The sequence below is a fragment of the Phyllopteryx taeniolatus genome, chromosome 14, assembly GCF_024500385.1.
Source record: "Phyllopteryx taeniolatus isolate TA_2022b chromosome 14, UOR_Ptae_1.2, whole genome shotgun sequence".
NCBI lineage: Eukaryota > Metazoa > Chordata > Actinopteri > Syngnathiformes > Syngnathidae > Phyllopteryx > Phyllopteryx taeniolatus.
Window position 1 is genome coordinate 2159455 of NC_084515.1, and position 22137 is coordinate 2181591.

Below are 22137 nucleotides of genomic sequence, written 5' to 3' on the forward strand. Positions count from 1 at the left end.
GTTAGCAACAAGCTAGTGGACTAAATGCTAAGCTAGGTGTTTGTTTTAAATACACGTAAAAATCTCCTAGTTTTTTATTTAGTTTGAAAGTAAACCTAAACTGAGAGTAGCATTGAACATCTTGAAGCCTCTTTTTGGAAGAATTTGTTCACTATTTGCCAAAGTAGTGCTGATTGTGAAGTGAGTTGAGTTTACTGCCAACATGCAGCGCCGTATCTCAAGTTTCCGCTCGCAAGTCAAAACAAAAAAAACCTCCGACTCATGGCTTATATCTCGAAAAACTCATAAGCGGGTCATTCCTATCGCAAGGCATCTCTGTACTGAAATACAGGAGTTAATTTGCCATTTGCCCGTGAATAGCAAACATCCGTGAGTAAGTAATGCTTTCCCTAAAAAGGTTTACAATTTCCTATAGACCCCACAAGAGGGCAGCAAGCACTACCTTTGTCTAAATGAAGCTCTTCAACTGACTTCATCATAGTTTCTTGGCACCAAGATGCCGCAAGATGGCGCTAGAGCACAAGTTGTATTGCAATACTTTTAAAGCAATACTTTTGCTACTTTGACCTCAGTGATAAACAGCAAATAGGTGAAAATCTGCGCGAATGCCAAACCGCAAATATGCGTGCTAACATTGTAATGATGATCTAGTCTTGACTTACAAATTTACTTTTTGTGAAATCTGGGCCTGTTTAGTTATACACTTTGCTATTAATCTCTTGTATGAATGGTAACAAGTTGATACTCTGGTTAATTGTACCATTTGTAGTAGAAGAGTATTTAATTGTTCTGCCTGTCAGTATACTGTATGTTGAATAGGTGATCAAAGATACATTATTCATAGTAAATGAATATGCAGTGGCAAAATCATTTATTAATTACAAAAATATCTTTGTTCATCTATGTCAGCGACATGTAGTGAAAGGCTTCCATTAGATACCAGAGGGTACAATAAACCTGTGTATCCACATGTTGCCATTTATACAATAGAATATGGCATGTTTTACTGTTTGTGCATCTGCTTTGTGTTCCATTAAACGGGCCCAGTTTTCACACTGTCATTTAATTTGTGAGTAAAGTGAGACAAATTCGCAATGATTTCAGTATTTTAGTTTGATGGTGTGCCGGGTGACTTTTCTGATGTTAAATTGGTGCTTTGGCTCAATAAAGGTTGAGAAACAGTGCTCTAATAGCCAATGTGCCCTAATTAGTCACCAGGTGCCACTTGACCAAATTAACACCTCTCTCAAATGAATGTTCCCCCGCCCCCATCCACCGTAAGTGTAATTATGCCCAATTGCTCACACACAGATAGCACAGGAGATATTTGCATTTTCTTTCACAATTTAAAACAGTTTAGGTGTCTGTCTATGACATGCTTTTGTCAAAATACCACAAGGATCATGAATCATGGACATATTTTTACAGCATATATCCTGCCATGGTGAAATCGCCCTGTTTTAGGGTCAGATCTGTCTCCTTTATTATCGCTGGTCGATGCAGCATTTCATCAACAAGCTACCAAAATACAGTTGTCAAACATTGTGGGCTTAAATGTTTTATTCACGTTCTTTTTACAACATATTACACATTCAATTAGAGCGACGACAATCGTTAAATTAAATAAATGTAAAAAAAAAAAAAAAAAAAAAAAAAAAAACATGAGGCTACAGTCAATTCAAATGAGGGAATGTTAGATTGCTTCTAATACAATTCATAAAACATACAGTGTTTTAATAAGATTACTACAAGCAGGAACATTCCAAATAGCTAGGAATTTTCAAAAGGAACATTCAAGTCTCGGCCATCCACAAGCTCGACGTCTGCCGAGCCACGTTTGGCTCGTGGTTTGGTTTATTTTGGGGGACAGGGGAGCACCTTTGAAGACCACCAACCAACCAAGACCTGGCAAAGAATGTGCAGCCATCCTGAAAACTTTCTATCGCTCTACGTAGGCTAACATTGTTGGTTTGACGCTTAGCTTAGCATAGCATATACTGTACCATGAACCATGTTTCCACCAAGTAGCATAGTTCGGTTCCAGTACGGCACGCAATTCTTGGCGTTTCCACTGTCAAAAGTTGTGAAGGGTAGCAAAACAAATGGTCGCTACTGGTTTTGATACCAAAGGTCGACACAAACGTCACCCATGTCAATTCCTGGTCTGAGTTCCTGTTCCTGCCACCTCTCCCTCTCTATTGTATTCTCTATGTGTGGGGCAGCAAAGCCCTCTGCCCCAAACAAATACAGCCTAGGGGGAATTTTGCACAGCAACAAGTTAAAAAGTCTAGAAAACAACCAATCAAGTTGGTTGCGCTTGTCACGTTCTCAGTTGTTGCGAAGTTCTTAAGGTTCTTGCCGGACACTGCCTCACCTTTTTAAACAATGCGTGGGGCAGCGGAGCACTCTGCCCAAAAAATTTGGCCTCGGCATAATTCTGCCCAGCAACAAGGTGACAAAAGTCATGAAAGAATCTAAACAATCTTGTCTTTGCGTCTAGGTAGCTAAGGTTTTCGGTTGTTGGGGTTTTCCCAAGGTTCCTGTCAACTCTCCGTCTCTGCGTGTGGGGCAGCTCAGCCCTATGCCCCAACGGGTTGAACATTTTTGCTTGGGGTTGCAAAGGATTTCTGCCTAGCAAGCGAAAGTAAAAAAATAATCCAACCAAGTCAGTTGTGCTTGTTGCCACTAATTTTGCCACTAAACGTTGCTGCTAAAATTGCTACCAACCAGTCGTCAATTATTGACATGCTCCTGAATTTGCTTCCAACGCTCCTTTTCCTATTATTAGTTGCTGGGCAGTTCAGCCTCCTGCCCCAAGCGGCCACAAAAGACAATATTTTGCCTAGCAACAAGTGTCCACTCCAATCCTGTCGCTGCGTCTAGCTCGCTAAAATTTTCAGTTATTGAGGTGTAGCTAAAAAACAAAATATACATTACAACAGAGGCTTTTTGTCCTTTACCAAATTTTATGTTTGCATATATCTGATTAAAATTTTCAGTTATTGAGGTGTTGCAAAAACATACAAGATTAAAACAGAGGCTGTTTGTCCTTAAAGAATATTTTTGTTTGTGCCTAGCTCACTAAAGTTTTCACTCAGGCTGTTTGTCCTATAGGAAATTTTATGCAAGCGTCGAGCACACCAAAAGGAAAAAAAAGAAAAAGAAAAAAAACCACAAACCAGATCAGGATTCACCTGCCAACAACAACTAGACCTCCTGGTGGAAATGTGGCTCAACATAGAACCTTCCTTTGCCAGTCGGGTGCAGAGGTGAGCGTCTTGGCATTTGAACAAAAGACAGTAGGAGGGTCAGCGGAAGGAGAGCGGGATGGCGAGGACCGCATGGGTCCCCGGGAGATTTAAGGGGGGTGGGGTTTTTTGTAGGTCAAGCGAAGGGAGGCAAAGGGAGGAGGGAGCTGGAAGTCCGATAAGGAGAGGCTTAACGTGTGTAGTGGATTGTGTGGAATACTATTCTGCGGGGCCGCCAGACGACAGGAAGCAGAAGGAGATAAAAGCTAAAGATTTGATGAGGACACAGGAATGGAGGGATGGCAGCGAGATGTTTGGAAAAAAGGAGGAAGGTCCCGTCTTAAGTAGCTCCCGTCTACCGCCCGCCCGACAGCCCCTTGACGTCATCCGTGCTAGTCAGTCGCCAACCTGCCAGGCGAAACGGCGGACGCTAAATCATACCCACCACCACCCAACACCGACCCACTAACTCCACCAAGAAATGCGCAGCTGTTACAGTACAGGCGGCCAGAAATAGATGCCATTAACGTCCATCAGGGGCCAGAGGAGGGCTCAGTACCGCCGTCTTCCAACAGGCCGGGACGAGACAGCGCCAACTCAAAGTCCAACGTGTTTGTTGCAATTTTGTTGCATTTTCATTGGGAAAAAGTCAAATTTAATTTTTACCTATCCCCAAAAATAGAAAATATATCTTTATTCTCATAGTATTTTACTTTTTAACTTCAAAGCGTGCAACTTTGTTACTGTAAAATTATGAGTTTTTATTTTTTTTTAAATAAAATAATAATAATAATCTGGAGAAGTATGACTTCATTTTCTGGAAAAAAAAATCCATGACAAAATATGCTTTATTCTTTATTATCGCCACCCCAATAAAAGAACGACTTTTTATCGTGCCAAAAATATGACCTTATCCCCAAAAATCCCCCAAAATGTCCAACATTTTTTGGAAAACAAATAAAACTTTTGTTCTTGGAATATTTGTATTTTCTTCCCCATAATTACAATTTTATACTGGCATTTCTCCCCCAAAAATGTGACTTCTCACTTTGAAAAAAATACAATAAAATTACAACTTTTTTACCAATATTTTTTTCTTGAAAAAAATATTAGTTGTTCTCAGAATATTTGTATGAACTATGTTTTGACATATGCCTTTTATCTTGAAAAATACAGCTTGCAATATGCCTTTTCCCCCCAAATTATGACTTTGTCTTATTATTGAAACGTTTTTAAATGAAAAAAAATGCAACTCTATACTTGCCAGCTTCCAACTTTGCTCCCAAAATAAAATCTCGTGATATGAAGACTACTTCATCTTAAAAAGGACAGGAAAAATCATATCTCTTTCGATGCTGCCCCAAGGTCTGGCCTGGTCCTCGTCACATGGTTTCCGCCAGATTGAGTCATAAAGGCAAGAAGATTCAGGAGGCTGCGGACCGGCCCGTGGGGCGTCTGCAGAGCTCCTGCGGCGCCGATTACGAGGGTTGTTAGGCCTTAAACACTTTTTTTACGCGTCACCCGGTGAGTGCATAAAGGGACTCCTGTGAGGAAATTATTTGACACAACCACTGAAAGAGCGGGTGCAGGGGGTGGGGGCGTCTATTCTTCCTATAGCCTGTCTTAAAGGAGGAGAGATAATGGGAAGTAATGACGACTGAGGGGAAAGGACAAGTGGGGGTGCGTCAGGCAGACTAGAGAGCTGGAGGCGTCACGGAGGAGTCAGACCTTTATCTAAGAAGAGAAGAAGAAGAAGGGTCAGGGAGTAAGAGAGAGAAAGAGAGAGGACATAGTGGTTAGAAGAGAACGTTGAAACATTTGAAGGGTGGGGGGCAGGGGACAGTACGGCGCCCCTGCGCACAAGCGACGGGGCAGCGTTGTTATCAAAACGAGGCTGGGACTCGATAACAACGACTTCAGGACCATAAATCTCATTCGATGCGGATACGATTAGACTTGTTTATTACAGGTGGTATTCCCCCCACCCCACCCCCACGAGAACCCCGCTTATTTGAGGGCGAGCTGCCGGGCGAACCGAGAAAGGAGGCTGGGTGCTTTGGAGGGGCCACCAGCCGGGCCCTCCTCGCCGTTCTTGCGGGTCAGCTCCAGGTCGATGGTCATTAGCACCCGCCCGGCGGCGTCCTCTACTGCCGCCGCCCCTCCGCCACCCGTCCCCCCCTCCTGCCCGGGCCGGAGCAGCCGTCCAAGGAGCGCGCCCCAGCCCCGCCCCGTATCCTATTTGCGATCCTTGCGGGACTCCTGCTTCTTCTTCTCCGAGGCCTTCAGCTTGGCAGGGTCGGCCGCTGGCGCGGGGCCCTGTGGGTGAGCAGGGAGAGAGGGGGGCGGGGGGAGAACAGGGGTGGAGAGTCACTCGAGGAGGAAAGGAGTGCCAGGGGGAGGGCGGGTGGCGGTTTTAGATGGACGGGCGGCGCTGTGGTGAAGGGGAGAGAAGAAACGTTTAAAAAAAGTAGAAGTGACTCAAAGAGGTGAGAAAGAGGACATGGGGGGGGCGGAGAAAGATCCTGTTAAGGGCGGGGAGAGAGAGTGAGGGGGGGTGGTGTCCAGAGCTGGAGGGGGGGGGGGGGGGCAAAAGAGGTAACCATGCATTAGGATGGGACACAGTGACAGGTGGGCTCCACGCACCTGTAGAACCTATGATAATTCATTAAAAACACACACATACTGTATGCACACAGCGGAGTGGTGGACAACACAAAGTCCATAATGTTTCTTGTTTCATTTTGTTTTAATTTTTATAAAGATTTTAATGCGAAAATGTCTCATAGCGTTACCTTTTTTTTTTTTCCCCTTGGAAAAAATCTAAACTTTGTTCTGGCTTTTTTTCTTGCTAAAAATATTTTATTAAATAAACATTATTCTCGTAATAGTTGGCCTCATTCCAGAAAAATGTCATTTCATTTTCGTCAAATTTTACCACCTTAATCTTGTAATGTACTGCCTTTTCCCTGAAAAAATGAATAAACTTTTCGTAAAATTAAAGCTTTTTATCTAAATAAAAAAAGACATTATTCTTATTTTAATTTGCCTTTTTTTCCGAAACAAATTTCATTTAATTTTACTAAAAATGATGACTAAAAAAATATATGGCTTTATTCTTGTAATAGCTATAGTTATAAATATTACATTATTCCTGTATGATTACGATATTTGTTTTCCTCTAATATTGTGACTTTTCTCCCCCTAATATTTAGGGGAAAAGGTCACTTAATTCTCATAAAATTATGACTTTTTAATCTAAAGAAAATACAAATAATTTCCATAAGATTACAATTTTTCCCCCCAAAATAAATGGCTTTTAATCTTGACAAAATAAAATGTTCGTGTCGTGGGATTCAGACTTTTTACATAGACAATAAATTACAAACATTATTTACTTGACTTTTGACATAGAAAACAAATATGACTTAATTCCTCCAAGATTTTAAGAAAACTTCAATTTTTCCCCCCTAAATCCAATTTTATTCAATAAGGTTGCACTTTTCCACCTGAATTAAAAAAAAATTATTCTTAAAAAGATTAGCTCTTTTTCTCATTAAAGTCCTGCTTACAACAAATTTTGATCTTGAAAAAAAATTGATTTCATTATTTTTATTTCTATTATTTTATATTAAAATAATGTTTTCAAGATCCCAAAATATAAATATAATATAAACAACTAGTTTTCTAGATTTTGTTTAATTCCACATAGCTGCCTGATGTTGACATTTGTATCATTGTTTAGTCGCATTTTGAGCATTTCCAGCTATACAAATATGCATAAGTAGGGTTGGGCATCGGGAATCGAAGGACCAATTGGAACTAAGACTAACATTCGGGTTCTCCCAGCATCGTTCAAATAAAAGAATGTCGGTTCCCAGTTGCGGCACGGTGGCCGACTGGTTAGAGCGTCAGCCTCACAGTTCTGAGGTGCGGGGTTCAATCCCCGTCCCCGCCTGTGTGGAGTTTGCATGTTCTCCCCGTGCCTGCGTGGGTTTTCTCCGGGCACTCCGGTTTCCTCCCACATCCCAAAAACATGCATTAATTGGAGACTCTAAATTGCCCGTAGGCATGACTGTGAGTGCGAATGGTTGTTTGTTTCGATGTGCCCTGCGATTGGCTGGCAACCAGTTCAGGGTGTACCCTGCCTCCTGCCCGATGACAGCTGGGATAGGCTCCAGCACGCCCGCGACCCTAGTGAGGAGAAGCGGCTCAGAAAATGGATGGATGGATGGACGGTTCCCAGTTTCGATGCTTACAGTCCGCCGACCCCGACGAAGAAAGTGGCGAAAACCAACGAAGAAGCGGCGAAAACCAACGGAGGAGAACTCGCGCAAAGACATGCTTGTGCCCAACGGCGGCGGCGAGCAAAAGTGTGTCTTAACTTTGTTAAAATTCATGACTAGTCGCCTCAGTGCAATACTTGGAATAAGATTATATTGTGCAAAGGAGGCTTTTGCGATGTGTAGAAGTCTTACGTGCTCGCTCCTGCTCCTGCAGTATTTTAACAATGCTATATTTAACCTTTAGCTGTAACAATAATTAATTAGTTCCAGGTGGCACGGTGGACGACTGGTTAGCGCGTCTGCCTCACAGTTCTGAGGACCGGGGTTCAATCCCCGGCCCCGCCTGTGTGGAGTTTGCATGTTCTCCCCGTGCCTGCGTGGGTTTTCTCCGGGCACTCCGGTTTCCTTCCACATCCCAAAAACATGCATGGTAGGTAAATTTAAGTCTCTAAATTGCCCCTAGGTATGAATGTGAGTGTGAATGGTTGTTTGTTTATGTGTGCCCTGCGATTGGCTGGCAACCAGTTCAGGGTGTACCCCGCCTCCTGCCCGATGATAGCTGGGATAGGCTCCAGCACTCCCGCGATCCTTGTGAGGAGAAGCGGCTCAGAAAATGGATGGGATGGGTTAGTTCCACACACATTGACTTTTAGTTCATAAGTTTGATATTGATACTGGTTATAAAGAACCAAGATGCAAATGTTCATTTTAGTTTATGCTGTGGACTGCTAAAAAAAAAATGGATGTTCATAATTTGGACACCCTTTATTTCAACTTTTTTTGACCCAGACCCCTAAAATAATCGGAATCAAGAATCATTTGGAACCAGAATCGAAATGAGGAAACGGAATCGGGACGGGAATGGCTCAAATTCAAACGATGCCCAACCTTATACATAAATCGACAAAATCTCCCCAAAATAGCAGCACTGAAGTGGAATTGGAACATTTAAAGGCAACCTTTATGAAGCCTGCTCAGTATGAGAAATTTAAAAGCGTTGACTGCTGGCGGCAAGGAGAATTTAAAACACAAGCCTCAGCTTGATGAGCACGGCTGTGGTCTCTAATCAACCCCCTGCTGAACACCTCTAATTGGACTCTGATCATCAGCCAAAATTCACAAACACAGTATCACACACTGTATCACACAGTATCACAAACATTAACCTTGTGTCTCATCGGTAGGTAGGGAAAGGAATAAACATTTTGGTTCCAATCCATTTCTCTTTTTCTCGCGTCTCGTTTTACATAATTTTTTTATGTAATGAAGACAAAGACAAAGAAGAAGAGGAAGAATAAAAAGAAGAGGAGGAGGATGCGGATACGGACGCATCCGGAACCGCGGTGGTCCAGAGCTTCTGGCCCTCGAGGCTAAAATGGAGGACAGCGGGAGGGAGGTGAAGAGGAGGAAGATGAAGAGTGAGTGCTAGTGATTTCCTGTCTGAGTGCATCACATGACCTGAAGGAGAGGAGGAGAAGGAGGGGGGGAGGAAGGGGCAGATGCTCCTCCAGGCCTGCGGGGGAGTCAAAGGTGATGAGGGAAGAAGGGGGAGGAAGAGGAGCGCAAATCGATACAGAGCGCTCGCCGCAATTATCATTCCGCAACCCTGTGTGTGTGTGTGTGTGTGTGTGTGTGTGCGTGCGATTGTGTGTGTGTGGCTGTCGGTCTGTGTCTTTGTATTCGCATATATGAATAAATAACTTTAAAAAAACAGGGAGGATGCATGCATGACAGCGTCGTCAAGGCAACCAAGCAACGACCACATTGCCCTGCACACACACACACACACACACACACACACACACACATACACACACACACACACACAGCGCTCTGTGGCACTGGAGAGTAACCTGACAACCATCTGACAGTTAAAAGAAGAGCAAAAAAAGAAGAAGACAGTGGAGTTGGAGGTTTGGGGGGGTGAGGTGTGGGGGGTCTGGAATGACGGCAATGAGTGTAAGAGGCAGTTTGGCGCCCCCTGTAGGTCAGCAGTGTAATAACAAGAGTGGCTTGGTTTTGCTTGGCATTTTGAGGCCTTCACTGACTGACCTTGTGTGACGACATATTGCTCAAAATACACACGATACAGATATCATGCCAAATAGATAGGATTCTTGCTGTGAAAGCAATCCTGAGTTTAGTACCGGGGTCTTTTCATAATAATTGTGACTCCTCAAAAGCAACAGGATTCTTTTCATAATGTCACAACACTGAAAATCAATAGGGTTCTTTTCGTAGTGGTGTGAAAGTCCATAATCTAATAGAGTTCGATTTTTATGTCACGGCGCTCAAAATCAATAGGGTTCTTTTCCTAATGACGTGACGCTTAAAATCAATGGGTTTCTCAGCATCAGCACAGTCAAAAATGCCAGAACACTCAAAAACAATAGGGCTCTTTTTGTGTTGCGACACTCAAAATCCATTGCTTTTATAATGTTACGATACTTGAAATCAATAGAGTTGCTTGTTTGCTTGTTTTGCGTGATGTTGGAGTGTGATTGGGCGAGGAGCGGGAAGAGGAGTGAGAAAAACCGATGTGTGGTGTCAACTTGCCTGTCTCTGCTGTGATCCCTCCTTCTTTTTCTTGCCGTGTTTGCTGGAGGACAAAACAAAACAAAACAAATAGAAGTCAAGATGTCTTTCTGGCGTTACTTAGCGTCGCCACGCTAATCTACTGCATGCGCTGGATTAGCCACCGGATTACACGGAGATGAAGATAAGAAACAGGCTAAATCACTTCCCGCGCATCCAGAGGCGGCGCTAAGGGGTTGCCGACTATTCTCAAAACACTCAAAACAAATGGGCTTCTTGCCGTGACGTTACGTCAACAACCCCTCGTAAAGCTCTTCCGGGGGTTAAATCGAAAAAAATATCGAGTAGTTCTTTTTCATCTTTTACCAATTTAGGTTCCTCAAAACCAAGAGGTTTCCTGTCTTACTGTCACAGCAATCAAAATCAGTTAGTCTCTTGTCATGACGTTACTAAATTAAATAAACACAAGCGAGATAATCAGTTAAACATCGAGTTCAAAAAAAAAAAAACATGGATTCCCTTGATCTTTAACTAATTTAGGGGCCCTAAAACCAATAGGGTTCTTACCATGACACAACACTCAAAACCAACAGGAGTGTTGCCATGACGTTACAACAACAACCCCAACCTCATCAGTGGAAAATCAGGAAAAAAAACATTTTTTTTTTTTTTTTTTTATCTTTTACCAATTTAGGCCCCTCAAAACCAATAGGGTTCTTGTCATACTGTCACCAGACTCAAAACCAACAGGCTTCTCGTCATAACATCACAACACTCAAAATCTGCAGGTTTTATAGGGATGTTAGTAACTTAAATAACCAATCTGAATCGGCCACATTGTGTGGCATGTCACTCAAAAACAATAGGGTTCTTTTCATGGTGTCATGTCACCCAAAACCAATAGGGTTCTCGCCCATCCCACCTAAACGTCCCATAACATGGGCAGTTGATCCGACCAGACCTGAGCTAGGCTAGTACTTGGCGACGCAGGTGTCAGTGCCCGGGAGGGGCTCCGGCCGCAGCCGCAGGCCGAGGCGGCCGCCGGGCAACCGGAGCGATCCCTGGGGGCCCCGCACTGACCTGACGCTGAGGCTGAAGACGCGGCGTGCTACCAGGAAGCGCATCAGGTAGTAGATGACCACGATGAGCAGCAGCAGGCCCAGCACCGCGCCCACAATGGAACCCGTGATCACGCCCGCCTGGATCGGCACTGCGACACAAGGAAGGGGGAGGGCGGAAGGATTAAGAGAGACGGTAAAAATAAGTGACGGTTAAAAAAAAAAAAAGTAATTTTAAAAATGCGGCAGTCAAAAAAAGTGATGGTCACTTTGATACCAAAGTGATGTTGAAAAAGGGACACCAAAAAAAAAAAGATGATGGGAACAAAAAGGGAAGCCAAAAGTTGTCGTGAAAATAAAAAGAAATGGTGAGAAAAAAAGGTTCTGGCAAAAAAACAAAAAAAAGTGACAGCAAAATGAATGAAGGTTAAAAAAGATGGGAAAAGTGACTAAAAAGGTTATGGTAAAAATAGTTACGGTAAATATCATATGGTAAAAAAAATGACTACAAAGAAATGACTGTAAAAAAAGTGATGACAAAAACATGACAGTGAATAAAGTGACGATAAGTGCCAACAAATCAGCGAAAGTAAAAATTGACACTAAAAAAAAAAAAAAAAAAGTGACAGCAAAAAAGTGATGATAAATGAGTGGTGAGAAAAAACTGAAACTAACAATTGAGACGTTAAAAATGTGACATGGAAAGTGCCAATGAATAAGTGAAAGTAAAAACTGACGGTAAAAAAACTGGCAGTTAAAAAGTGATGGTAAAAACTGACTACAAAAGTGATGATAAATAGGTGCCAAAAAAATTTTAAGTCAAAAGTAATGATAAAAAATGATAGTTGAAAAACAGTCGGTAAAAGAGTGACAGTAAAAGTGAATGTAAAAATATTCCCAAGAAGTAAATGCCAAGAAAAAAAGTGAAAGTTAAAAAAAAATAATAATAAAATAAAGTAAAAACATTATCGTAAAAAAATAAAATAAAATAACACTTTTAAAAAAATGTAACACTAAATATCTAACGGTAAAAACAATGCAATGACAAAAAAGTAACGGTAAAAAAATGAAAATGACACTAAAAAGGTGAAGGTGAAAAAGTGACGGGAGAGCGCTGAAGTTGTGGAGGAGAGTGAAGGAAGGTCGCCAGCTAAAGCAAACGATAACAATTGTAAAGATAAGCCTCCCAATGAGAGAAATCCTGCATTACTGCTCTGCCACTGAAACAATCAATGATGGCCGCTCGGTGTAGTAGAGGTCGTCACGTCTGCCTCATAGTTCCGGGGTTCGAATCAATCTTCGTATTGTCAAAATTGGAAAAAACAATTGCATTTTTTAAGCTGAATATATTTTTATTTTTGCAATTCTTTTGTACCTTTTACTTTGTTTTGCAATTCTAAAACAAATTTTTACAATTTTATATATTTTACAAAATTGTTGCGAGACGAGGCTCCTGTCAAACAGCCGCAAATTCTTCAAAATAAGAAAAGTGCACAATTCTACAAAAGTGATAAATTCTTTCATCAAGCGCTAAAAGTGAGAAAACAACAAAACACTTTGTTTCTACAAATTTAAGTGACTTACTTTTTGTACCAATTGTACAGAAGTCTGAAAAAGTGTACACAACTTTACACAATTGTACAAAATAAAGAAATTTGTTGAAAATGTGTAAAACAAGGTTCAAAATATACAAACAAAACAACAAAAAAGTTTTACAAATTGTGCAGTATTTTTGCAGAAAATGTAATTATATACAATTGTGCAAAATAAAACGGTAAAAGTGTAAAAAAAAATTGAAAACAAAACAGGAAAAATAGATTTTTCATTGAATTAAACTGGATAAGAAAAATAAACAAAATTGTACACAGTTGTGCATAATGAATAAAATTGTAAAAAAAAAAAAAGTTTTAAAATGTATGAGCAAAAACTGTTTTTCTATGTATCAAATCACATGAAATTTTGCACAAAATTGAACAAAACTGTACAAAGTTTTTTACAGTTGAGTCAGTTTGAAATGTTTTTTACAAAATTTACAAATTGTCCAAAAATGCTACAAAATGTAAAAACGACATACAAAATTTTGCAATTTGAAAAAAGTATTGCAAATTTTTTTAATGTAAAGAAAACTGAATAATGGTTTAAAGATAATATAGTTTATTTGTACCGATTATAAATACACAAAATTGTTGCAATGAGGCTCCTCTAACGGCTCAAAATAAGAAATCACAATGAAAAAATGTGTTGAAAAAAAAAGTGCACCTTTATCAGAATCTACATCTGAATGGCAACGGCAGCCTGCTGGGTCCGTCCTGTGCTATCGACACACAAGTGGACGTTATCTAGCGTGACGACAAAGCGGCGGTCTCACCTTTCTCAAAGACGAGCAGGCGCACGGAGGAGGGCCGTCCGACGATGTCGGGCGGGTTCTTGGCGTCGCAGGTGAACGTTCCGTTGTCGCTGAACTCCAAGTTCTTGAGCATAATAGAGCCGTCACGGCGGCTCGGGTCCCCCACGAACTCCAGCCGGTCCCTGAAGGGACCCTTGTTGTCCACGTAGGCCATGCCGCCCGTGTAGTGGAAGATCTGAAAATGCACACGCACACACACTCCCTCATTTGTGGCCATTTCCTGTTGTTGGCTCAATATGATGATTTAATAGGTTGTTTTGAGATTTCTAAGTACCATCCATGTTTATTATTCATAATGAAGTCAGTTGAAATTGTATATAGTCATGCATTAAATTTATAACATTTTAAATTAAATAAATATTTGTCCTTTTTTTTTTAAAACCTATGTAAAGCTTTAGATTTTGTTTTCTTTTCATTCAAGTTTTGTATTTATTCATTTTAAATGTTTGTTCATGTTTATAATTCATAATTAGTACCCTTAAAATTTCAATTCATTTAATTTTAATTATTTATTTTTGTTTGAATTTTTATTTTTTGTATTTTCTTAGTCACTGTAAGCGCTACATATCTTCTTTATCATTCATCATCAATAACCTTCAAATTAGAAATAATACTACATTAAATTCAGACTAAAAATGGAATAGAAATGTAATTTAAAAAAATGTAATGATGTATTTTTTGTTTATGTTTGTATTTTATCTGTATGTATTGATTATAAAGCGGTAAGTTTGCATTCCTTAGTTTATGAAAAATAACAAACGCAAGTAAAGTATCATAAAAGTATCATACATTCGCTATGACTGCTTTTTTTCATCGAAGTGTAAAGTGTTGGGTAATCTTTAAAAAAAAAAATAAATTTAAGAAGTAACTTAAAACATTTTGTTTTCCTACTAATCAAAATGCAATTTTTGTAGTAAAGAATTTCTACTAAAACGTACTTTAATGATTCTTTGAAATATTACAGTAGTAGAAGAGCAGGAAGGAAATACAAAGCAGCTGCTAAAATGTCCGCCGAAGGAGGAGAAACATGAAAGAGGCCACACCGGGACAATTTAAGAGATAATGAGAGAAGAGGAAGAAGAGGAGGAGGAGGAAGAGGACAGGATGGAGGGAGATGAAAAGTGAGATTAGAGGAGAGACCGGAGAGGACGATAGGAGGACGATGAAATGAAAAAGGTGCTGGACGAAGATTACAAGCTAATGCATGCAAACGTGCAAACGTCTTGATGCGAATGAATAAATAAGTGACATTCAAGTTCTATTAGCGGTCATCCCTTATTAGCACGTCTGCTCTTCACTGATTGGCTGGGAGAAATCATATGATTTCCTTTGCCTTCCCCACTTTGTTACCAAATATGGTAGCGTTCATCCATTTTCTACAGCACTTGTCCTCGTTAAGGTTAAATTTTATATGTATTTTTTTTGTTGATACAGTTCTTAAAATTATGTAATCAATAAGGAAAAAAGTTCACTTCGGAGTTTTTCATTTTAGCCAATCGCAGGTCACATAAACAAACAACCATTCGCACTCACATTGACACCTACGGGCAATTTAGAGTCCTCAATTAACCAACCATATTTTGGGATTAAATAGAAATAAAATTACTTTTATTTGATTGGTTTGTTTAAAATATAATTTGATCATAGAATAAATATAAAAAGAAAAAATATTAATTGATCATTCATCTTTCCCCATAGTCAATTAAGGGCATGTTGTGGGATAGCCTTCCTAATAAATATTGTACTAATTATTGGTGATGACTTGGATAAAAAATAGAAAAAAAAGAATCTTTTTTGCTAACACTGTAAACCGATATACAGTGGCACCTCGAGACACGAGCAACCCGACTTACGAGTTGTTGTTTTTGCATTGACTTACGAGCCCAAACTGTATGGCGGCAGGTGGCTCCACTAACTTGACAACAAGCGGCACTTTGGCTGATATAATTAGTAAATATTCTTCCCAAAAAAAAAAAAAAAAAAAAAAAAAAAAAGAGGCTTCGAGCTGTACATTGCCACTACCAGTTGGAGTTTACTTGAAAACTATCTAGAACACGGAGATAATGACACATTGTGAATTTGAAACAACCACATCCTCCTTCAAGCATATGATGGAAATCACCACAGCCACACGTGCTAACAATTAACATAACACAAAAATAAAATACAATAACGGCAGTTTTTGTATGTTTTGAAATACGAGTGTTTGAGATAAGAGCATGGTCACGGAATGAATTAAACTCGCATCTCAAACACCACTGTACTATACTGTATTTATATATTTAAAATGTCTCCCTTGTGTCAAATGTGCCGCGGATCCAAATGTAATTGTAATCGTTTAGTGACTTGTGTGGTATGATGTAATGGCGTGTGTGCGCGCGTGCATCTTACGGAAAGGCTGTCCCTGGACCCGTCAGGTCTGTAGGTCCAGGAGAAGGTGACGTCCTCGGAGGTCCAGCGCCAGGAGAAGAAGGAGCAGGAGAGCCGCACCTCGGTGCCCACCAGGGCGTGGCGCTCCCAGCCCGTGTAAATCACGATGGACTGGGACGGCTCGGGCACTGCCAACCGGGAAATAGCAAAAGTCACTTCCAGCTATTTGAAGTTCCTCAAACTAAAAGGTTCCAGGTCCCCTGAAGGTTTCCGGACCTCTCCATAGTACTACCCTCCCAAGCAGGGTCTGCTTTTAGCCCCAGTATATTATCCCGGAATTACATTTAGACACTAGCTCCTGTTCCAAACACCCACAACTCCAAAAGTCACTACAGTTCCAGGGTAAACTTCCTGGATTGCAAAAGGGGCTAAAATATCCAAGGCCACATTTTGAACTAATGTCCAAGGAACTACGTTTTTGGTACTTGCAGTTTCTGGAATTAAAAGGTTCCAGACAGATATGTTCCTGGATCTCTCCAATGTACTGACCCTCCAGCACGGTCTTTGTTTGCCCATGATAAATTACAGCACTACTAAATTTAGACTATAGTTCATGCGGTCCAAAAAAGAGTGGTCCTCCAAAAGTCCCTAGGTCCAGGTTAAAGTTGTTTTAGTGCCGAAAATAACTAAACCACATTTCCACCTAAAGTACAAGGACCTTTACGTTCTTGTTACTTGCAGCTCCTAAACTTAAAAGTTCCAATCAGATATGTTCAGGGCAGTAGACCCTCACACGAAAAGCTAATGCCCCAGTAACAAGGTCCCTAGAACTCAACTTAGACAATCGTTCACATTTTCTAAAAATACACAATAGTCCTCCAAAAGTTCCCAGTTCCTGGGGGAAAGTTTTTAGTGGACAAGTCAGGTATTGATTCACAGGAACTTCAAGTGCCAAGAAATAAATGTTTTACTATTATAGCCAAAAGAAGACCCTACAGGAGTCCAAAATATAAACTACATTCAGACAATAGTTACCGTGGTCAAAACATTACAGTTTTTTTTCACCTAAATTCTTTATTTTCACCTGATGCTAAATATAGAAAACAGTTCCTGTAGTCCAAAAACAAAATGGCCCTTCAAAGCCACATTTTCAAGTCCAGAAATGTTTTGTTTCATCAAGCAAATACAGAGATTCCGTAGAATTATTTGTTTGTGGTATTTCTTGAACTAAAGGTTCCTGTGGCCACTTGTCACCCAGTCAGATCCCGCCTGAAAGGTTATTGGATCTCTCAAAAGAAGTACTACCTATTCTTTTTGTCCATGAAAAAAAAAAAATAAAATCTCCTTGAAACAAAATTGAGACAATACTGAAATGACTGTGGTCCAAACACACTTGATCGCCTAAAGCTGCATTTTCACCTTAATTTCCAGGAAATCTTTGGACTTGGTACCTGGAACTAAAAGGTTAGCCTAACAGGGTCGTTCGACCCTGAAAAATGAACTGGATTTCGGCAGGGGTCGACAGCATTGAACAAATCTGATTGGATAACTACTTGCTACATTTTCTATGACGTCTACTGCTGCGTGCATACATGGGACAGAAACCTTTTAGTTCCAGGAACTATATTTGCAAAGAAATAAAAGTTCCTGGAACTTCAGGTGAAAATGGAGCCTTAGATGACCGTCGTGTGTTTGGACCACAGTAACTACAATATTGTCTAAATTTAGTTCCAGGGAGATTTTTTTTTTTAGACATTAAAGACCTTACTTGGGGGAGCAACTAGTACCACAAACTAAAAGTTCCTAGACCTTTAGGTGTAAATGTGGCTTTAGATTACAGTTGTGTGTTTAGACCACCTAACTATTGTCTAAATTTAGTTGGTGGGAGATTATTACGTGGACCAAAGAAGACCCTGTTACGGGTGTAGTACTTTGGAGAGGTGCAGGAACCTTCCATAAGATACTAGTACCACAAATTAACAGTTCCTGGAAGTTCAGGTGAAGTTCCTGGAACCTTTGGTAAAAATGCGGCTTTAGATGATCATATTTTGTTCAGATCATTTTAACTATTGTCTAAATTTACTTCCTGGGAGATTTTTTCATGGACAAAAGATGACCTTGTTTTGGGGGTAGTACTTTTGAGAGGGCCAGGCACTTTCCAGAAGCTAAACATGTACTACGACGTAACAGTTCGTGTAACTTTATGTAAAGTTCCTGGAACTTTAGGTGAAAAAGCATCTTTAGATGACCATTGTGTGTTTAGACTACAGACCCTAGTGGAGGAAGTAATACGCTAAAAAGATGGAAATATATGTAGTGAGCGTATACATTATCATCCCAATCAAAGCAAAATGTAGTGAGAAAATATTGAATGTGTCACTAGCAGCGCATGGATGATGATTGATGCTAATTGGCTTTCGGGCACTAAATCAATATTTCAGCGGCCGGGAAAATATGACGCTGTCAAAAAAGTCGGACCTCACAGAGTAACATCTTAATAATGTAGCGGAAAAAGGAAAACACCTAAAGTTCTATTGTCGCAAGGCGAATAGCAGCCGAAAGGAACTAGAGCGATGTGTCAATTAAGAAAGATGATAGTGGAGTTAATTAAAGTACAGTCAATTAATCCCCCGCTAAGCTGCTTAGTGGTCGTTAAGGAGGAGATGCTGAGGACCAATCAGAGTCATCAATGCTTGCCTACGAGTCATGGAAGTCACATAAGATATTTTAACATAGAATCTTAATATCATGATATAGCTATTCAAGCATTAATAGCTATATATATATATATATATATATATATATATATATATATATATATATATATATATATATATATTACATCAAAATAGATAGTATGGAACTGCCTTCTTAAAAATTTGTACAAAACATCCCAAAACAATGGACTTTTCTCTCACAATGAAAAATATTGAAACATCTAAAAGTATATCTGATAAAAAGATAACGTCAAATTAAATTTCTAAAATTTTATACATTTTCTTTAATTTATTCAAATTATTTTTTATAAATGTTTTCAGAGGCAAAGCTATTAAAAATATTCTTTTATTCAGAAGGAAAGGGCTCATCTTTCAAAACAAAAAATACTTTTTTCTTAAGCAAAAATATTCAAACATCGAAAAATGTATCCAATGAAAAGCTAGCAAGTTGAATTTATTTATAATAATTTATCTATCTTTGTTATTTATTTAAAATATATATTTTTTTAATTTCAGAGGCAAAGCAAATATTCTTTCTTTCGTTTTCATTCAGGACAATGTTTGTCTTGCAAAACATTTAAGACTCCAAAAAAGCCGTTCTCGATTTCAAGAAAATAATTTTCAAAACATTAAAAATATATTTCCAATGAAAAGCTAACTTGTCAAATTAACTTAATGTATTTTGTATATCTTTTTAAATGTATTAAAAATATTTTATAATTTTTTTTCAGAAGCGAAACTAAAATGCACTTTCATTTATTTTAATTCAGAAGGAAAAGGCTTGTATTGGAAAAACATTAAAAACTTCCAAAATAGGCTTTTACCTCACAAGAAACAATATTTACAAATTTTGAAATATTTCAAATGAAAAGCAAAAATGTTGAATTAGCTAATTCTATTTTTTAAAATGTACTTTAAAAAATATATTAAAAAAATTCAAAAGCAAAAAATTTGTGCTTTCATTCATTTTCATTCATTCATTTTCCGTACCGCTTATCCTCACAAGGGTCACGGGTGTGCTGGAGCCTATCCCAGCTATCTTCGGGCGAGAGGCAGGGTACACCCTGAACTGGTCGCCAGTCAATCGCAGGGCACATACAAACAAACAACCATTTGCACTCACATTCACACCTACGGGCAATTTAGTGTCTTCAATTAACCTACCATGCATGTTTTTGGAATGTGGGAGGAAACCGGAGTACCTGGAGAAAACCCCCGCAGGCACGGGGAGAACATGCAAACTCCACACAGGCCGGATTTGAACCCAGATCCTCAGAAATGTGAGGCAGATGTGCTAACCAGTAGTCCGCCGTGCCACCTCGTCCATTTTCATTCAGAAGGAAAACACTGACTACAAAAAACACTTAATAATAATGGATATATAATAATAATATAATAATAATAATATAATAATAATAATTTATATATATTTCTCAAATTTATTACAAATATTTTTTACATTTTTGGTGAGCGATACTTCATTCATTCTGAAGGAAAATGCTCATCTTGAGAAACATCAAATACTACTTAGCCTTTTCTTTAGAAATATTATTTACAAATCTATAAATATATATGATGAAAAGGTGACATCTTGAATTAACTTGTAATTTTCAAATATTTTAAAATGTATTAAAAATATTTTTATACACTTTTTCAGAAATTAAACTAAAATGTGCTTTCATTCATTGCATTCAGAAGGAAAGCCAGACTATAAAAAGCCCTTTTCTCTCAAAATATATATTTTTTTAACAATCTAAAAATATTTCAGATGAAAAGCTAACTTGTCAAATTAACAACATACATTTTATAATAAAAAAGGAAATCTATTAACAATATATTTTTATGTTTTCACTTGTTGATATGACATACTGTAGTGTTTAACTCTGCTGTCATCAATTTAGCATAAACACGTCAATTTCTGTTGAAAACTGATATCTAATTAACATTTTGGTATCATTGGCATCCAATAAAATGTAAAATAACTACACAACGTGCAATTTACACACACAAACCTCATATCATCACTGTCCAATTTAAAAGCTTGTATTTCCATTTTTGTTGTTGGTTTTTTTTACCCAAAACACATAAAATAAAACATTTTGTTAGGTTTTTTTTCAACATAAAAACAAAAAAAAGCACGTCTAAATGTGTAAAAAAAAACAAATAAAAACGGGTTTTTTATTTATTTTCAACAAAACGAAAACATTGCATTGTAACTGTATTAAAATTAAAAACAGAAAAATTGGAGATACATGCACACACACTACATATAATCGCTGTCCAATAAAAAAATAAACAATTTTAATTAAAAAATACACCTAAAAGAATTCATTTGAAACAAGAAAAGAATCCATTGCATTGTTTTTTGACTAAAATAAACGACAACTATAATGTTGGTGATACATGCACACACACGCCATATCAGCTCTGTTCAATAAAAACATGTATCTCCAAATTATTTGTTTTTCAGCCAAAACATGAAAGAAAGATTTTTACGAGACAACATCTCACTAAATTTGAATAAACGACTTTCAATCCATCCACTTTCTATCCGATGGAAAACATTTATCTCCAAATGTTTAAAACAAATTCTTTGTTGTTTTTGTCATGCAAAGTCAGAAATCTGAAAAGTGAATTTGGAAATACATACACACACACACAGAAACACGCACATGCAGGCACGCACGCACACACACACACACACACACACACACAGAAACAAACACGCTCAATATTTCCACTGTCCAATGAAAAACCAGTATCTCCAATTTTATGAAGAAAACTAAAATATTTTCTGGCCAATTTTTCTCTATAATAATAACATAACTCACTAGATTTGGAGATATCCACACACACGGTCAATTTCGCCACTGTCCAAAAAAAAACATTTTTTTTCTTCATATGAAAACAAAAAACAATTTGGATGCTTTTTCCACATCGAAAAAATTGAGGTACATTGGAAATGCAATGTTGAAAATTATGGATGCACATACTTGGTTTTCAAAACTTGATGAAGGTGTATGATATTCTATGAATATATTGCTATTTACCTGTGGCCAGGAAGAGGAGGGACGCCAGCGCCACAAAGATCAGCATGATGGTCTTCGGTGAGTGTGGACTTCTCACCGACAAGGCGGAATCAACAGCGGTGACAAACACACAAAAACACACACAGAGACAGCGGTCTAGGTGACGTAAGAGTCCCACTCTGCAGGCGAGTGTGCAAAGAAGAAGAAGAAGATGAATGATAGAGCCAAGAGGCACGGCACAGCAACAGAAGGCCTGACGGTGTGCAGAGTCTTTATAGGGGGACACACCCCTTGCTCGGCCGCTGGCCCCACGGACCCTCCTCCCCCTCCAGAGGGGCCAAGCAGGATGGCTATCCCTGACACAGCCCCACCCTCCTGGGATGGAGACGCTGACGTCAACCCCTCAAGCGGAAGACAGGAAGTAATATTAACTTTAAGAGGGCTCAACTTTGAGGAAATATTTCTTTTAAGTACACAAGCCAAGCTTAGA

The 22137-nt window shown here is 39.0% G+C and overlaps 1 protein-coding gene across 3 annotated transcripts; it reads right to left on the minus strand.

The window, feature by feature from the left end:
- Positions 1-1542: 1542 nt before the first annotated feature.
- On the minus strand, positions 1543-21915 carry mpz (myelin protein zero). Of its 3 annotated transcripts, none has more exons than XM_061797838.1 (6): positions 21669-21915; positions 15923-16089; positions 13493-13706; positions 11147-11276; positions 10088-10130; positions 1543-4982 (listed from the first exon to the last, which is right to left on the minus strand). In XM_061797838.1, exons 1-6 carry the CDS (start codon positions 21712-21714, stop codon positions 4971-4973), a joined length of 612 nt encoding a protein of 203 aa, XP_061653822.1. In that variant the 5' UTR covers positions 21715-21915; the 3' UTR covers positions 1543-4970. The 3 variants fall into 3 exon arrangements, with proteins under 3 accessions (XP_061653822.1, XP_061653820.1, XP_061653821.1); XM_061797836.1 differs by having other exon boundaries at positions 1543-5564; XM_061797837.1 differs by having other exon boundaries at positions 1543-5815.
- Positions 21916-22137: the final 222 nt, after the last annotated feature.